Source organism: Pararge aegeria, chromosome 13 (genome assembly GCF_905163445.1).
Source record: "Pararge aegeria chromosome 13, ilParAegt1.1, whole genome shotgun sequence".
In the NCBI taxonomy this organism is placed as follows: domain Eukaryota; kingdom Metazoa; phylum Arthropoda; class Insecta; order Lepidoptera; family Nymphalidae; genus Pararge; species Pararge aegeria.
Window position 1 is genome coordinate 5,904,105 of NC_053192.1, and position 20,230 is coordinate 5,924,334.

The 20,230-nt window shown below is 35.6% G+C and overlaps 1 protein-coding gene across 3 annotated transcripts in view; it reads left to right on the forward strand.

The window, feature by feature from the left end:
- LOC120629031 (glutathione hydrolase 1 proenzyme-like) overlaps nucleotides 1–20,230 on the forward strand; it is a 67,611-nt gene that overhangs the window by 13,061 nt on the left and 34,320 nt on the right. Inside the window, exons 2-3 of one of the 3 annotated variants that reach the window (XM_039897771.1) lie at nucleotides 14–86; nucleotides 16,066–16,287. In XM_039897771.1, coding sequence (XP_039753705.1) covers nucleotides 28–86; nucleotides 16,066–16,287 — 281 coding nt within the window. In that variant the 5' untranslated portion in view covers nucleotides 14–27. Of the gene's footprint in view, nucleotides 1–13; nucleotides 87–11,077; nucleotides 11,221–15,120; nucleotides 15,485–16,065; nucleotides 16,288–20,230 lie in introns of those variants that run through there. The other 2 variants (XM_039897770.1, XM_039897769.1) reach the window with 2 other exon arrangements.

Sequence of the window (20,230 nt, forward strand, 5' to 3'; positions counted from 1 at the left end):
TATTTTGTTGCAGTTTCCAATGTGAAGATGACTATTCACAGTATGACAGTGACGGACGCCCACGAAGCCACCACAAAAAAATGCGGGTAAGATCTTAAAAATCTGATTTTTGTCAATCTAACTGTTGCGGCTTTCGGCTGCGTTTAAAAATTTAAAAGAATCCTGCCCGAAATGTTTATTTTTCCAGGCGAAAAGTATGCCATGTAACCAGGATGTTATGTATGCAAAATCTTCTAAATTAAATTTTACATCGCAAAGCAAATTACAGTACTTATAAAATAAAGCATGTCTCCAGTGGCATGCATAGAGGGTATGCACAGGGTATGCAGATGATATAAAATGAAGAAAATCTCCACTATGATTTATAAAAAACTTAAGGATAGGCTATGTGAGAGTTATAAAAAGCCTATCCCTTAAGTATTTATAACTCGTACTGGAGGTTTTTCATTTTATTCCCTCTATGCACGCTACTGGTGTACACTTACAACACAGTTACACGCACAGCTTATCTACGGAAATTGCATTCAAATCTGGTCAGCCGTAACGAAAGCCTACGCATCCGAATATCTTCCTTTCCCCATTGATTCTCTTTTGCGCAAAAATAAATACATCAGTGTTCAATATTTTTATAATCAGAATTCATATTTGCGTTCTAGCAAGTCCAGGATTAAATTAAGATAAGATTTCCTAAATGATTCGAAACATTCAGTTACTCATGGAATAATAAAGCTGGCTTCATAAGCGATTCGTGTTTTCATTCATTATGAATGTAATTATTTTACATCCTGCGTACATACCAACTCATCATACAGGCCTTGTAGTCTATGTGAGACGATTCAAACATTGTCTCAGAGGCATTTTCTCCTGTGACTGCATAGACCAATTCGTAAACAACAATTTCGTCTACGGCGTCAGCACAAACTGACGACCACCGAAGCAGTCGCGACACTGATCCGCATTTTCGTTCTCCACAGTTGAGTAACATCTAAACATGCGGCATCTTGTATTGCATACTGTTCCCATATACAACCTCTCCAATCCTTTTAATAACAGTCTTTTTTTTATATATCTGTACATACTATAATAAAATTGGTGTCTGTTTGTAATATTTAAAAAACATTTTTTTACTACATGTAGGTATATGAATAGATAAACCAAAATTTTTATTTTTTTTTTTTACATTTTTTTTCTGTCTGTCTGTTTGTTCCGGCTAATCTCTTAAATCGCTAGACCGATTTTGATGGGACTTGTATTGGCAGTTGATGTAATAAGCAGTAGAAAAATTCTATTATTCTAGAAAAATAAAGTAATTTTGCAACGTTCCAGCATGCGCAGGGCCGCGCGCGGTACTGGACATTAGTCCAGTACCGCGCGCGGCCCTGCGCATGCCACCACTTCTCACACCAACATTATTAATATATAAAGCTGAAGAGTTTGTTTGTTTACTAGCGATGATATCAGGAACGAATGTGAATTTTGAATTTGAATTTGATTAATAATAATTGTCTTCCTTCCATTTGAAAAATTATTTCAGTGCTTGATTTCTCGTCTATCGAGAAAGGCGGAAGGTTATATCAGAATAAACATAGGCTATAATTTATTTAACATGCTGCCTAAAATTGAAAAACACCTATGTTTTTCAATTCTGCGGTGGGTGATACATGAATTAAACTATGACCTTATATAAGAAGGCTTAGAGTCACTCAGCGGGCGATGGAGAGGGCGGGCTATGCTGGGAGCATCTCTACGTGATCAAATCAGAAATGAGGAGACCCGTAGAAGAACTAGAGTTACCGACATAGCTCAGCAAGTCGCGAAGTTGAGGTAGCAATAAACGGGGATAACAGCTCGGAGAACCGAGCGTCCCCGCACCAGTCAACGTAGCGTAGATCGGCCACCAACGAGGTGGACAAACGACATAAAGTTATTTGCTGGAAGACGCTGGAAACCAGCGACTGAGGTACGTGGATTTTAGAACTCCCTCCAAAGGCCCAGCAGTAGACGTCAATCGGTTGAATTGATTATGATGATGACATGAATTGTATATTATTGACTTAAATCCAAAAATAACGTATACATCGTCAACTACTCCATCAAACGACAGCCGAGTGTGGTTAGAATAGTGAAAACAATTTAAACTTTTTTTTCCGTTTTACTTTTATTCAAATAGGCACATAGATGGTACTTTTGAGGCTTACATTACATGTGAAATATGTACATAGAAGTAGTTGTAGGTGATAACAAAATTTGTGAACTTAAAACTAAAGCTACGAGGGTTCCAAACGCGCCCTTGTCTAAGAATAAGCCCGCAACAAACTTAGCCGGTTGTTTATTTTTTTTTTAATCACCATCACATTGCCATTTAAAAGTATTCGATACGATGTTTTTTTTTTTTAACGACGATGGGAGCGTGGTAATATTATGTACCTATGTTAAGTTTCTTTGCTGCACTTTCCTTAAGAAAAACATAACCGAACACCAAAATTGTAATACCAAAACCAATTGCTGAATCTTCACTTTCTAGAAACAACATTAATAATTCGTAGATTACTGAAATTGAATGTTATGTTATCATAACATTCAATTAACAAACGTAGTTATGTATGCCCGAAATTAATCATCTTCAAGTTCATGTCCGAAATTTAATAACATCCCGAAATTAACCATATGCCGGTTGCATGATTATGATCAACTCGTCTATCTATCTATATATATAAAAGAGAAAGTATGTGGGTATGTTCCGTATAGGCTCCGAAACGGCTGGACCGATTTCAATGAAACTTTCAGGGAATCTCAGGATTGACCTGGCGAGTAATCCTGTTAAGTTTGGTGACGATCGGAGCACTCCTATTTTTGAACTGTCAAATAGGTATCTACAGCTTTTATTTACTATGATGATATTCTATTGTTGGGCGTACATGGGTATAGATAATGATCTTCACCCGCTCGAAAAAAGAATAAAAGAGAATGAATACGGAGAGAAATAAATGATTTAATATAATATGAGACTTAAATTAAAAATTTAATGTTGTAAGTTTATTGTTTAAATAAAATAAAGCAAAATCTAGCCCGGCGAAGCGGGCTGGGTACACTAGTATTATATATTAATCTACTGCAATATTTATCACCTTGAGATTAACTATGCAATAAGCTAAGGCTCAATTTTGGATAATCGGGAATGCTACAGTAGTTTTGTAAAGTGGGTAAATTCTTAATTAAACTTTTTACTATTTCTCGAGATACCTTTGAGAATGTGGGGCTACGATGCAAAATTGAAAAAAGTCCGGAAAAAGCCTGATTTCCATTGAAATATCCTGATGTTTTTTACATTTCAGAATTTTCTCTCAAACGTACTCAATTTGTACGGATGCAATACCACCATCTTCGTATAACCGCCTGTTATAAATCTATGTAGGTATCTAACAATTATATCTACCTATAGTACCGATGTTCGTTACATTATTACTACGTATGCTATAATTTTGTAATTATTTATCGATCTTTTCCTGCAATGATTGCTATTACGTCAAATTATTTCTTGCGTCTTAACTAGTGCAAAAATTCTGGAAGAATTCATTCAGTAATATACATAAATACTTGTAATATACACATAAACACCCAGACACTGAAAACCATTCATGTTCATCACACAAACATTTTCAACAGTTGTGGGAATCGAACTCACAGCCTTGGACTCAGAAAGCGGGGTCACTGCCCACTGCGCCAATCAGCCGTCAAAAAATGCATGCGTTAATATCATGGCTAGGGAAATATAGCGCGGCAACCTGTATGCCTGAGTGTTCCCATACCGTGTGAACTTTACCAATCCGCACTAGGCCAGCGTGGACTACGGCCATTCTGAAAGAACCTGACCTGAGTCTCGCCTATTTCTGTTTTGCTCATAAACCAACCATTTTCACCATCGTCATCATCATCTACCTACGGACGTCCGTTGTTTGATCATAGGCATTTCCCAAGAAGCGTCACCACACCCGGTCCTCAGCCTTCCTCATCCACCCACTCCCCGTCACTCTCTTTATGTCGTCGGTCCACCGTCTAACGCTCGTTTGTTCGTGGTCTCTACATTTTTATCACCCCAGCAGTCGTGCTGGCCACGAGATATAACGATAACTAGCTGACCCGTGCAAGTTCGTCTGCACCAAATCGGTTATTACCAGAAAACTCGAATAACATGACATTTTCTAAAAATGAATCCTAGCTAGATCGATTTATCGCCCCCGAAACTCCCTGTATACTAAATTTCATGAAAATCGTTGGAGCCGATTCCGAGATTCCAATTATATATATTATACAAGAATTGCTCGTTTAAAGATATAAGATTCGAGTGCTCGCTGGTCTAACGGTTAACACCCGGAGCAATTTTACATTTAATGTTGTAGTTATCGATAGTTTAAAAAAATTAGAAACTACACCAGATTGTTTCACAAGAATACACTATACTAACATATACACAACACAAATATACAACGGAAAAATGAGCTTTACAAACAACAAAGTCACGGGCTACAGCTAGTCGCTTATGTATATATATCCGTCATTATTCTATGTTATGACTTCCCCCCCCCGATGTCATCGAGCCCTGAGGCTCTTCTCATGGAGAGAGCTCTCGCGCTCAGGTGGTTATCGGCAAGTGACCTTCCGAAAAAGTAAAAATATGTCATGAACATTCGCTTTGAACGAACGCCACCAACGCACTAAACTTCGAAAAGTAACAGGTCCGTGCCGGCAATCAAACTCGGTGGCCCCGAAATGGCAGCCTAATGAAACCACTAAGCTATCACAGCTCCACTATACAACAAACAAATATTGACATTGTTTTGAAATAATTTCCATTTATGCAAAATTATAATGCGTAATTCCTGTTAAAACAATAAACTACTCACAGTTCAATACACATTATAGAATTAAATACAATAGACTGCTGTGTTTTACCACAACATTATCCATAATCGCAAATCAGAGATAATTTAGATATAGTATGAAACAGTGACAGCCTAGTGGTAAGACTTCACTTCACTTCACTTTCGGGGGGCCGAGTTCAAATCCCAGCGCGCACCTCGAACTTATCTAAACTATTTATTTATTTATTTATACTCTTTATTTGTACACCACTCAGAAAAACGAGAAAAAAAAGAACAGACACATGAAGAATGAAGCAGAATACAAAAGGCGGCCTTATCGCTAAGTAGCGATCTCTACCAGGCAACCTTAGGATTACGAAAACTAAAAAGAAAAACAAATAAGCTATTTGCGGTTTAAACAATTAAAATATCACTTGGAAACCTGCATGCCTGAGAGGTTGCCCATCAATGCGCAACGGACCAGCGTGGTGGACTACGGTTTAAACCCTACTTACTGTGTGAGGAGACCCGTGCCCCGTATTGAGCCGGTAACAGGTTGTTAAGATATACAAATTATTTATTTGTATATCTTAACAACCTGTTACCGGCTATACTACGACAGAATAATGCATCATTTGAAACTTCGACCCTCTGGCAATCGCGGCCTGAGCGCTTTCTCCAAATAAGCTACGGCTCTCCTACTGTCGATGCCGAAATTAGTATATGCCTTTCACATCAGTCTTATAGCGACTGTAGCGTCGTCTAGTAGAAAACGTTGCAGTTTTGATCTACATGACGACGCTACAGTCGCTATAAGACTGATGTGAAAGGCATATAAACGAAATTTAATTCAAGTTATTTTATTGAAGTAGAAAAATCAAAGAGGGCCTTAAGATTTAAGGTTTGCCATGCACCTACAATGAAAACCAACTGAAAATAGTGTATAATAGTCATTTATATCGACCCTATAATAATTTAGTTGTAGAACCACAAATATTAATTTAGAAAAAAAAATTAAGGCAAGTATTTTGAATTTAACGTAAATATATAAGGTTCCATAGTCTTGAATAATATATCTTCATGGTTTCACGGTCAATCGTGTTGTTACTTAGCAACATAAATTGTAAAATTTATAAACAACGACTGCTACACGATATCGATACAGTAACAATAAGTTAGTCGGAATGTTTAGATATCAACATTTTTTCTATATAAGGTAGCTTGACAACTCACATTCAAATACGAATATTAAACTATCTATAAATTAGCAGTAGGTTCTATAAACTCTCGTTGTTACATGGGAGAATCTTTCCTACATGCTATCATTACCAGTGGTGAAGGCATAGTGGTTAGGACTTGGGCTTTACCTTTTAGAGGAACCGTGTTAGATTCCCGGCGTAGGTTCGTTTTAAACAACTGTATGTAACTTGTGTTATGTTGTGAAAACCTCGTGACGAAACTTGCTTAAGAGTTATCCATCGAGAGAAATCTACCAATCCGTAATTGGCCAATGTTGTGGAATAAACGGCCTAAACTCTTCTCATTATATATTTTAGTGAGTCTGTGACGATGATTACTCCTATTGAACTTTTCTTAAAAAGCCGGAAATCTGAATCTCCTTCCATGTGGAAAATTAGGCATAATGTTGGACTTACTACCGCTATTGGTAGAACCTTAGACAGGCCTTAAAATAATAGGTAAATTAACTGAGGGAAAATAGGTTGGAAAGTAATTAGTTATAGTCTTACCACAGCCACACTTGTTCATTTTTTAATACAACTCATATTTTTTTTAAATAAAGCCACATATTATAGTATATTGGAACAAGCCTTTATTCACGTCAATCGATATCGTGTCGTCACCTTCGATCATAATGTCGTTCAGTATAAAACAACCCGTTTCTCAAATTACATAAGGAGGTGTTTAAAGTTGTTTTCTTTCACATATTTTAGAAGCTATGCGATAATTGCCCTAATAAAATACGATAACTTTAGAGTAAATTTTTTCATACTTATCTTGCTAGATTTAGTCACGGTATGGAGTAGTAAAGAACACTCCTTGAAAATTCCTCTTTGAGATCCTTCCGAGGTAAAATACGGACATCACTTCTCGCAATGTCTAATCTACCTGTCTGTGTTTCATCAAAACTGGTTAAGCTGCTTGAAGAACAGACAGAAACCGAGAAATTGAAGAAAAAAAACTTGTGTGGTTATGCTATACATCTAATGGTTATATTAACAGTTAATTTAATATTAGACAGATCAGTGGCGTGCACTTCATACATGCACAAAAACACTGCCCACCCTAAAATTAATATGTAACTCGTATAGGAAGGGGACTTTTGGAGTTTTTTTGCAATCTTCCTACTGTATACATACCCTGGTAAGAAACCCAGTGTACGCCACTGATACAGATACATTAAAGTAGGACGATTGATTATTACACATCAATGCAAACCCAAACAACCGACATACGGGTCCCAACATCGATTGCGCTTTTGACAGACTCCAATATGTTGCATTAATATATTTCATTTTAGATTTCATACAATCATATAAGACATAATACATAAATAAAAAAAAAATGATTTCGATAAGAAACAAAGTGGCATGTGATGGTGGCCAATATATCGCTGAAGTCTTCTTTTAAGACTCGTATTACTACCCCTGTGATAAAATTATAATATATGTATTATTGTAATAACTCTTTAACTTCCATTTTCAGTATTCAATCTATCCGTAATCTGCAGATTTATTGCTTGGCAACGTTGTTATTGTCGCCAATAATGTTACAATTTTTAACAAATAACAACATTGCTAAGCGGCTTATCAGCGGATTGCCGATGGATTGGGTATGGACAGCGGACGTAAGTTGGTATACATGTCAGTACTTACTCCTTATGTTTGTTTTGTTTTCCCCTTACTTTTCTATCTGAATCTACGTATTACATAATCAAACTAATGAATATTTGTATTGGTCTCATGTGTTACACCTGTAATCGAAAAAAATTCAGTAGGTAAATGGTATAATTTGATTATTTGATACCAAGTGTGACTTGATGGTGTAAAAAAAAAACGACATTTTATATATATATATATTAATAAATAAACATTCTATTTAGGTACCTGCATAAGTTGAATAATCAATTGTGTTCATATATTTTTATAATCTTTGTATGTATTCAGTCAATATTGTCTCTTTTTTAATCAATCGTTTATTGTGGATCTTCATAATAAAGTAAAAACAAAAAACCGGCCAAGTGAGTGTCAGAACCGTTCACGTCGTTTGTCGTTTCACAGAGGATCGAGGTAAACATTGAGAACTACACAGTAGTGCTCTTCACAGGAATTAGGACAACCTAAACACCGCCACTTTGTAAATCACGAAGAGGTCACCCTCCCTGTACCAGTGTCCCATACCTTATTTTTGCACGACTCATGATGCGAAGCATCAGAGAGTGCATTTTTTTCGCCTCATTTCGGCGGCTATTTTTATTATTATAGCCTTGTTAGTTCACGGAATCAAGATATTTTGCATACTATTGTCGAGATAATTTAATGGAGATTAATTCCATACTTTTAAAAAAATGATTTACTGCAATAGAATTGGAAAAAAACACCAAAATAGGTCAAAAAAATTTCCTGTCCGTCATGTGTGAAACCCGAAAACTTGTGAAAAAATCCATTATTTGAGTTATTTTTTTTTTTTTTTAATTCTAATCGACGATTGTAGGTCACTGAATGCGAATGATTAATTAATTCAGTGTAGTTTAATTATTTGCAATTAATAAAAAACGAAAACTGCAAGACTGTATATCTATATTTATCCATGTAAAATTAACATCAAACATGGATGGTGATATACATATCTATATCTATAGGTATTATGTACATTTTATTCCACCAGGGGCGCCGGTGCATCACTTTCCTAGTACAGCTGTATAAATTTTTGTTTTTTTTTTTTTTTACTTTTTTTTTTTTTTTTCAATATTTGATAATTAAATGAGCATTATGAGTCGTGCACTTTTGGATTTTCCAAATTTTTTATTTATACTCTTTATTTGTACACCACTCAGAAAAACGAGACAAAAAAAAAGAACAAACACATGAATGTAGCAGGATACAAAAGGCGGCCTTATCGCTAAGTAGCGATCTCTGCCAGGCAACCTTAGGATTAGGAAAACTAAAAAGAAAACAAATGGGTGGGGTACACTATTTAGTACATACATACGAATATCTACATACTAATACATAAACCAGACTACACAAATAAAAAAATACTATTGAAAAATATAAAAAATAAATATACTAATACATATCTTAATTTACCATAAATGAAGCACCTTGGCAAGATACCAAAAGAAGCTTTTAATGACAGAGCTGGCTGGAGGAAGTAGTACTGCTATGCTAATTTCTGTTCCTCGCTCTAGTCTGAAAGGTGTAGTCGCCAGTGTAATTACAGGAACATGAGACATAATAGACATAATACCTACGCCTCAGGTGGATGGGCACAAGGCACTTTGTAAAACTTATTATTTTGTGTTTTTAGAATGTAGGTTTATAATAATTTTACACCACCCATTTGTTCTCGCTCTCGTTGTCTCCTAATCCTAAGGTTGCCTGGCAGAGGTCGCTTTTAAGCGATAAGGCTGCCTTTTGTATTCTACTCCAGTTTTTGTATTTCTCTCTATTCGTCCTTTATTTTCCTGTATAGTGGTGTACAAATAAAGAGTTAAAATAAATAATAAATAAATAAAACGTCTTCTTTACAAAGTGACTTTCTGTGTATAAGTGATAGCATTCCAACAGCATAGTGAGTCATCTTGCTTGGTCTGTCAATTAATTACCTACTTTAAAAAAAAATTACAAAGCCGCTCATATTCGCAGGGTCGATATCCTGCGCTAAAAGCAAAATTATATATTTTAATTTTTCCTAGTAATAAGATTACCCTTAACAAAATCCAGATAACCTCCACGTAACTTCTCTTCCCTACTGTAGTATTGGCACATCGTCCTTTCTGCTCTTACCAGTGCATCACACAGACAGACAGACATGCAAACATACCGCAATTTAGCCTATAAGGGTTTAGATTTTCCACGATGATGTTTGGAATCCTAAAAATATATGCATCGCCGGTAAAGTTTAGGCCTCGGTCATAATGTGTTAAATAATAAACATTAATATAAATTTATGGAAAAAGTTTATTAACAGTACGGCGTTTTCCATTCACCGAATATATCCGCTACCATCTTTGATGCTTCCCACAATTTACAAGACTGGCAAGGATCAAAGGGAAGGTGATATCAATGGTTTATAGTGCGGTACTTATACTATATCATGAGTTATATTTGAAAAATGACTGCCGTAAAAAATTATACAAAAAAGAAATTAAGGAACCTACCTGGATTATTTATTAATTTATTTTTTACATGTTAGTTAAATATTTTTTTTTTTCTTGTTAGTATGGCAGAGTCACAACTAGATGGAACAACTATTATGGATATCTATATCACAAATGAGTAAAAGATGGCATTGTATAGGGTTTAATGCAGACAAGATATTAATATAGTGTAAGTGTAATATAGTGTAACTGTAGTGCAGTGTCGGTACTACCATAGAAGCCGAAAAGCCAGGCTTTAATTATCAATCGAAATTTCTAATCATAATTCGCGTTCGGACCATCATCGTAGTGTTTTTAAAAGATGAGTTGATGTTTGTCATTTGCCACAACAAACACTGCCTGCCTTGTATAGGCCATACGATGAGTCCTATATGTAGCTGGGCTTGCTCTACCTCAAGACCCTAGGAACGCCCTGCTGTAGTGGTAATATTGAAATTATATACCTGTGAAGTCTCAAAGACCTTAAAGTAGGTATATAAATTTCTTGACACACGGAAACTTGATTGGACTCCGAAAGCGTAGTTCCGTTTAATTGTAAGTAATTACGAGAACCAGTTATATCTAGAAAATCATGAGTTGATACAACTATAAACCATGGCTCACCTTAACATCCGTCATTAACTCATTAGTCTCGGTCAGTTACGTATGGACAGAAGTACCTTAGACACAGTAATACAATAAATAAGAAAACATCAATAAACTTTGAAGTATGAACAGACCTTATGCGATGACGTGCGAGGTCGTTTGAGCAGATTTGTTGACTTGTATATACCACACTATAAAGCCGACTTCCTTTAGGGAAGGTTAGATATATGCCGCGTTGTGATTTGGTGTAATAGTGATGTGCGACCGCGAATTATTGCCAGGGAGCTCTTTAAAGAAACCTGGTCGAACGGACAGTGTGAAGCGGAAAAACCGGCATGTCCTGATCCGACTGCCGGACTCGGATCGCAACAGGTTAGTGACTTATGTAAAATATTTTCCGAACCAAAATGAGATAAAATAGATAAATAAATAAGTAATATGAAAAACGAATTCATCTGTAAATATATATCCGTTCCACGTATCAAATAGCAGTAAAAAACGAAAAAAATCGAGAGTTGATAAATTCGACAATTGGATTCCTTTTCTATTAGGATTAAAATAAAAATTCAGGTGGTCACTTAGATGTTAATTTCCAACACTGAGATAAAATAATATCTTTAAATAATATCTATATTGGAAATAAGTTACGCAAAACCGGAAGGATAAAGAAATTACATTCAGGTCTTACTTTTTACTATCCTTACTCATATTACTTATATATGAATGCTAAAGTGCATTTGTTTCTTTCTCCTCCTTGGTTTTTTGGCGCGCAAGTTGAAAGGACGGGGAGGAACACAGGCTACTTTTTAGCTCAGGAAAACAAACGGTTCCCACGGGATTTGCGAAAAACTCGTACCGTGCTTTAAAAAAATGTGTGTGATCTTATGTAGACGAGGCAGAAGTTAACTTATTATGAAACTCTTTATTTGTATACCACAACATTAACATATAAAAAATATAATAAAATCAGAAACATAAAGAAGTAGAATTCAAGGAGAATAGACAGCTGGTGGTTCAAATTTTTAAAATACATAATATTATAAATTAATAAATATAAAAATAAACTTATATATATATATATATAACAACACTTACATATTTAAATACTTTAAAATACAATAAGTAAGTAAGTATATACTTCGTAACAAGATAAAAAAATTTTCAAACAATTTATTAGCCTTATTCTAAAAAAGGTATTTAATAAGTAGATACATTGAAAGTTTTACTATAACGCATTATCTAGTTATCTCATAATCGGACCACCAAGTTTCACTGAACATTAAAACTTCAGATTTTTGTACTATTTAATCAATTGAATCACCGGAATGAGCCCGCAGACTTTGACAATTTTAAAAGAGACCACTGTCAAACCTTTTTTCGAAAAACTAAAATGTCGAATATAGCGTGGATTCAGGGTGTCGTTTTTTGTGACTGTTTGCGCGCGCATCGTAAAAAGTGAGCTGACGGAGCATATATTCCCCTCTCACTCAGTTTTACAACTACCTTCACCCTGTTAAAATCGCGTAATGTGCCATGTGCGCGCGCATTTCGTTAGATCGTATAATTTCCCCATGAGTTTTTCCTAACGCCGCTAAAGAAGTATAATTTCAAAAACGCGGATAAAGATCGCGGATAACAGCTAGTACGTAGAAAAATAAAATAAAAATCGTTTGTTGTGGTATTAATAGTGAGTATATACTAGGTAAGCACTGTACTGATGATTAGATAATATACTTATCATTCCTCAACTCAAAAGATATTCAATGGATCTACAAAATACTTCAATAGGACTAACCATAGACGATAAACCTTTTTAAATTTAGTCGAATAATAACAAGTTGAATAGATAACCTTACTTTTGAAAGTATCTAATGAGAATGAAAGGGAGAGAATTGTCAAATAGATGTGAATTGTAGCGTTACGCCTTTAGCCTTAGTACTACTTCTGATTTTTGTTTTTAAAAACGTTCTGTACAGTTTGATCTTTAATACAATTAAAATAAGATCTATTTTACTCCAATGTTCAAGTATTTCCATACTCGAAAACGACTCCTGGATTGCGAGGAAGCAAATCTTGTACCAAGGCTACTGTGCTATGCCGCACTCGACAAAAGATAACAAGCAACTTCACCTACGTGTGCAATAATAAGTGTAACGAAAAGACGAATCTAATCGTAACCCATTTAAAATCACATTTCGTTCCGTAGTGAAGGTAACTACAGCGTAGCAAAAATTTTCCGGCAAATGATATACGCTTCTTGATCAAGACACTTAATATTTCAAATTGAAAAAAAAAAAACACGGAAGTGTAAATAATAATAATCCATGCATTATTGTCTAATAGCAAAATAACTTGATCAGTTTTTATCAGAACACTTTGTTTTTAAATGCTATTAAAAATTAATGCCCAAGTGTTTTTGTGTATTTGAATGCACCATATCAATGGCACTATTGCCAATTTTACCGTTAACAGATAATACAACTAAAATTTTTGAGAGTGGCAGGAATTAAGAAAATTTGACAAGATAAGTTCCTAAACCTACTTTTAAGCGAATGTATTAAACTGAGTGTAACAACTAAGTGTTTTAAATAAAATTAATGTTATTGAATATAAAAAAGATAAATAAATCCTATTATAGTATAAAGGACTACGTAAACGATAAAAAAGCTTGGGTGTAAATTATTGCTCTAACCAGGTTGCTCTTCTAATAATTTAAAATGACATTGTGAGATGTAGATAACAAAAAAAAACACCCGGCTAAGTTTGTTGTGGGCTTCTTCTTAGACCAGGACGCGTTTGGAACCCTCGTAGCTTTAGTTTTAAGTTTACGAATGTGGTTATCGCCATCATCTCACTACCGTGTAATTCTTATGTACGCATCAAAAGTGACACCTACGGCCTACTTGAATAAAGATATTTTTGACTTTGACTTTTAAAAATAGAACGTCGACGTCTAAAGGTGGAGCTTTTCTAGGTAGGTGAGCTTGGATTGTAAGATTCAATGTGATGCCCTTAATATAGAGATGCTAGCACGTGAACTCAGCTTCCAACGGAATAAAAAAAAAATAGGCAGCTTACCCAAGTTAAAACTGTTAAGGCTTGTTTATTTTGCGTATCTTCATAGTATAATATTGTACAGGATACGTTAATGGGCAAAGCTGCTTATATATTCTAACGATCAATTTAGAAACACTAATCTTTTTTTTTTCCTTACTTAACATTTAAAGTAATAGGAATGCTTGGTAGCTCTACAATTGTTTAAGTATTATATTATCAGAAAAACAATCAACTTCTAAGAAACTATTACAAATAAGTGAGATCTGGAAAACTTGTGCGAGAGATAGGTAGGTAGGTAGGTTTAACATGATTCCTACGGTAATTTTGGATCTACAAATGCGTAAGTAGAAACAATGCACGAAAACCAATATAAAATAGCGTCACAAACACAAAACTTGCGTGGCCTATGCTCCTCTTATTGAACAGTTGTCCACTAAAATATCATAAATGGAATGATTTTCACATTTACTTATCTAGATTCTAGAGATAGTATCTCTAGAATCCGCCTAGAAGAAGATTTTTAAAACGTTTTTATATGGTGATACTATTATCAACTCTACATTGAACGAAATGCATTAAGGACTACGGAGCGATTCCTTCGGACACCAGGCACCGAATAGGTTTGAGCATCAAGACTGAAGTGTTTCTTCAAGATCATGGTCAGTATAGAAAAACGTTTTGTACATATGAAATGGTATCAGTTATATACTATAAAATGGCCTCAGACTTTTCTTAATAACCGTGAGATTAACAAACGTGTTCACCTTTTGCTATAAACGTCTGATTTGCTAATCATGAGAAAGGTCATCAGCGCTATACCTACTAGATAGGTTATTGTGTTGATTTCCTGAAAAACAAGCTTCATATTTAGTTCAATTAATTATTAATTTACCAAATTATAAAACTACACTTCAAACCAACTACCTATTATGGTTTTTCTATAAGTACTCTCTTCTCTTTAGGTAGGTCCTTCTTCATAAATGAACACAAATGTCATGACTATAAAAACCCTGCTAACATTAATAGCAAAGAAGTTGATAAAAAATATTGCTATTTGATGCTAAAAATCATAAGTTATAATATGGTGTATTTAAAAAAATCAAAACAAGAAAGTTTGAACCACGCCATCTAGCGCAAATGCTAGTAAACCTAACTGTACTAAGTAGACGGGCATGCACAGCTGTTCTTCATATCGATTTTCCCAAAGCCCGCAACCAAATTCACTGCATACAATCACAACTTAACATATTTGCTGTTCTTGAGTGTTATTATTACGTTATATTAGTGCAAAACGCTTAAACTTTCCAGTGGTTTCTTAAACGTATGAATTAACATTATGTAAGCGGTTTTTGAAGATGTTTAAAGGTTATGTTGTTATTGCCAAGTTGCGATGTCAGGAACTGGAGTGATAACATTAAAACATGGATAATTCTTTAAACAGTGGTCTGCATCGTCGGCATTTCATTAGTAACCACGTGGATGACATTCCAATGGATACCATTCGATTAGTTTCTCCGATAAACAGGTTTGCGATATTGCAAGGGCACTTCAGCAATGATGAGAATAATTATCCTGAAAAGTAAGTAGCAGATCCGAAGCTGAACACAATCATATCAATGCAGTTCAATTTCACCTCACCGATTTTATTAGCAAAAGTGAATGTAGCAGTGTTGATATTTTGTCCATTAGGATAACTACTCGTATGTTCCACCTAGACATTCGAAAGGTATGAAAACAAATAAATAAAAACTATCTCTATGACTCTAAGTAAACACCTACTTAAAATAGGTGATAACAAGTGCCTAACTTTTTATATAGGTAGGTAGGTACATGGTGAAGAGTATTGGACATATAACAGTCGGTAAATAAATATAAGTGTAGGTATGTAAATTTATTATAAGTAGAGTCTACTCTTAGTAGATAGTAGCCAATAAATAAAGAAAATATCAAAAAAAATCTAGACTTATTCCTTAATGTAAGCGAACGTCGAATATACTGGAACATTATGAAGCGTTGGATTATCTGTGACTAGAATATTAAAATTATAACGCACATTGCTTGCTACTCGATACTAGATGGCGTACCACGAATACTCATTTTATAAATTTTGTGAAAATCTAAGTTTTCCGAACCTTACGAAAGATGTTTCGTTTGTTTCAGGCCCTACAAATTTAGGACGAAGCTTATAATATCGGGATTAGTCATTCTTATATTAATATCGGCGTTAAGCGGATATCTCATCGGCAAAGCAGATTATAATGCGTGGAAGTTAGCTGAACCATTGGACCCAATCAGTCCTCTAAAACCCTCACCGTCGTTGCTCCAAGTCTTCAAGAGAGCGGCGGTCTGCACAGACGCCCCTCCATGCTCGGAAATAGGAAGGTGAGTTTTGTTTACGTTTTCATTACTTTAGAATTTAGCCATTGACTGCAATCTTACCTGGTGGTAAATAATGATGCAGTCCGTGATGGTGGCAGGCTAACAGGCAGGGTATAGCAGTGAAATTTGAACCTAATCGTATTTTTTTCGTGGCATCGTACCGGAACACTAAATCTTTGGCGGTACGTCTGTAGTAGCCATGGCCAAAGCCTTCCATCAGACCAGACCAGAGAAAAACTAGTTATTATAAATATCCGAATTGCCTCTGCCTGGGATCCACCGAGACCTCGCACTAATAAGACCACAGCGGTGACCATTGCACCTGGCAGACTGTCAAAAAGAGATACTTACAACTCATTGGAAACAACACAAACATAGTAACATAGCATAGTAAGATATTAAACCAACGGCGCGACCAATAGGCTTTGAACGCTATTAGAACTATTTAATAGCAATAACGCACACTCGTTAGCAAACTGTATATAGGTCTCTAGGTGCTGGAATGGCGACCTCGCATGGGTAATCCCAGCGTTGGTATACCCCCGACGAGGTGGACGGATGGCATCAAACGAGTCGCAGGGAGCCGCTGGACCCAAGCGGCACAAGACCGTGGTATTTGGAATTCCCTACAAAAGACCTATGTCCAGCAGTTTACGTCCATTGGATGGGATGATGATGAACACGCTCTTAGGCTATACAAGAGTTCTAACTGTTATAATCGCCAACGCATATCATTATGGTCAACATCGGTGTGCACAAATTCCGAAACTACAATTTGTAGAGATGAATCCCATCCTTTTATTTTAAGTTCATTGATGCCAAGGATGGCAAGGTATAACTTTTGTATGAGTCTATTTAGTTTGTACCTAAGAGCTTTGTGTACTAAGAAAGTACACAAAGCTCTTATGTAACTGAATAAGCACCAATATTAGAAAAGGATAGCCTTATACTCAGATCTGATAGATCTGTTTAGTTCATAGAGATCAATGTACCTACAACGTTTTGTCTAGCTGGACCAGGAAACACAAAGTAAGTAATTAATTTACTTTCTTTTCCGTTGACAAAAATCTAAAATTCTTCATTAAAATAAGTAATAAGTAAATGTTCATACATAATTTTCCTTAACCTTATACTAAAGCGACGAGGGTTCAAAACGGCCTTTAAAGAATATAAAGATATTCTTAATTTTGTTATCATTTCGTTGATTTAATGTTTCTATCGTATCACTATCTCACAGTGCCACTTCAAACTAAGCTAAACCTAGTTAGGTAAAGCAATCAATACCCAGTTTTTTATCGACATTTAATCCTTGATGTTATGATACATTTTTCTATAAGCCTAGATACGTTTTATGTGCGTGTTTTGTAAAACAATAAACGCAACTAATTCGAACGAGGTTATCGTTTGTGTAACTATTTAGAGCAGACCCAAATATTCGTTTATATTGCGAACTGTGACTAATTCCGTTGCCAAGATTCGGTGGAACTTTTGATAATATGACTCAGAGATTCTGACCTGCCTTACTTGCTTTTGAGGGTTCGCTTAGTTAAAATACTGGTGACCATTTTATTAGAACCTACCCACGAAGTTCATTAAAAATGTAGTATAAGGACTAAGTTTGTTTTGTATTATTTTGGTAGACTAATAAAATATGTGTCGGAATAACTTTGCACCATGGGAGGTACGGTGTTTATGTCGGGCATATACCGACCAATCCCCACGGCGTTTCAACTCGTTGCCTGATGCCCTTAGTGGCTGGGTCAAGGGAACACTTTCGCACACATCGCACACTAGATCCACAATAACTCGAAGGTTCTTAATTCGATGCTTGCATGCGACTCACCTACCGAGTTTTTTAAGTTTTCCACCGATTTTCCTTTTTTTCTTCTATAAGGATACCTCAAGAAGGAACGATCTATAGACATTTTAATTGCCTTATTAGTCTTTAACAATAGAAATAGTTTTGACTTTTTAAAAAGATATTTGTAATGAGATGCGATCTATCTAGATATAAAAGTTATACGGACGCACCGAACCAGATTGTAGTGATATAAATTAATTGGAACTGTGCTTGTCAGGAGAACGTCGCACTCAGTTTTTTATTTCCTCGATATGAATGTTGATCTCTAATCTCTAAAGCATCCGCTACACGCTGGTCGAGCAGACCGAGTATAATATTATATCACGGTATACTAATACAAGACATCACAAACCATCGGTAGCTCTCATTTGTTTTAAGGTGAAGTCAAAATCAAAAACAAGAATTTTTGTCTTACTTGATTAATTGACGGCCGACTAGCGCAGTGGGCAGCTACCCTACTTTCTAAGTCCTAGGCCGTGGGTTCGATTCCCACAACTGGAAAATGTTTGTGTGATGAACATGTTTGTTTTTCAGTGTCTGGGTGTTTATCTGTATAATATAAGTATTTATGTGTATTATATTCATAAAAATATTCATCATGCTATCTTGGTACCCACAACACAAGCTACGCTTACTTCGGGGCTTGATGGCGATGTGTGTATTATCGTAGTATATTTATTTATTTATTTTATAGAAATATAAACCAAGTGTTTTATCCAAGCTCATTTTCAAATTCAACCAAATGTTTCTTGATTGAATTTGATATACTTATCGTAGGAACGTACTAGTAATTTGTATGTTGACAATGCACTGCGCTACTGTTGAACCGATCGTGACGGTAATTGCCACAGACATAGCTTGCTTCCAAAAAACACATAAAGGACATGTTATCCCGGAAAAAAGCTGCAGCACGTGAAAAAATAAAAATTATCTCTGATTTATGTGCTCATAGTCATGTAAACTTAACGTTTACCACCTTTAAAGACATTATCAATACACCTAAGTGGGTACCGACGTTTACTCGCTGCTACTTCTACGTTTGTACTCGCTTGCAGTAACTCCGCAAACGTGTAGTGGTCCCGTAAATGTGTTGAAAACAGGTTATCAAATTACGTTCGCGAATTCTTAGATTACTTGTATGACGCCGTACCAATAATGTGAGTCACTTTAATTCCAACTTGATTTATTTTCGTCCGTACTTATGATCTATTCAAAATGGTGGTAATCTTTCGTAATCGTAAGACTCATTTCCGGGGAATAGTTAGGCCAGCCCGGATTGAAGTAGCATCGATAGTCTTAACCCCTTATAAATTAACGTGGAATAACGTCGGAATAGCTACGCAGTACGCATTGTGTGGTCATGTTCTGGCATTTGGAAGGTTGAAGTGTAACTAAGCAGTGGATAATCATTCAGACGTTACGCCACGTTTTTTAATAATGTGATGAAGATGATGACGACATGATAAAAAAAACTTTCCACTGCGAACCATGTTCGATCCTCGGCACCCATCTCTTACTTTTCGGAGCTATGCGCGTTTTAAGTAAGTAATTCATCGATGTAGGAAATCTGCATGCTAGAGAGTTCTCCATAATGTAAAGGGCGTGTGAAGTCACCTATCCACACTTAGCCAGCGTGGTGGATTACAGCTTAAACCCATGTCTCCATTCTGAGAGAACACCCGTGCCCTGTAGTGGGCCGCTAAAGGGTTGATGATGAATTTATTTATTTAATTACATATTGTTCACATAGCAACTACAAAATACAAAATTGTAAAAACTTCATAAATTATTCAGATATATAATATTTATAGGTTACTAGCTGTTGCCCGCGACTTCGTCTGCGTTTGTTTTTGTTTTTTGATGTAGCATTAAATTTAGTTGTAGATCTAAAAATATTTAAAGTATTCAGTATCGCTAAGCCTTAAATGAGGGGTTTGCTGCTGTCCGCTGTGGAGTTCTGTCCTCTATCTCCAACCACAGTTTGGGCAAAATTAAACTCATATTATAACTTCTATAGTACAAAAATATTTATTCAAATCGGTTATAATTTGTCGGAGTTATGGTGTAAAATCGCCAAACACTCAT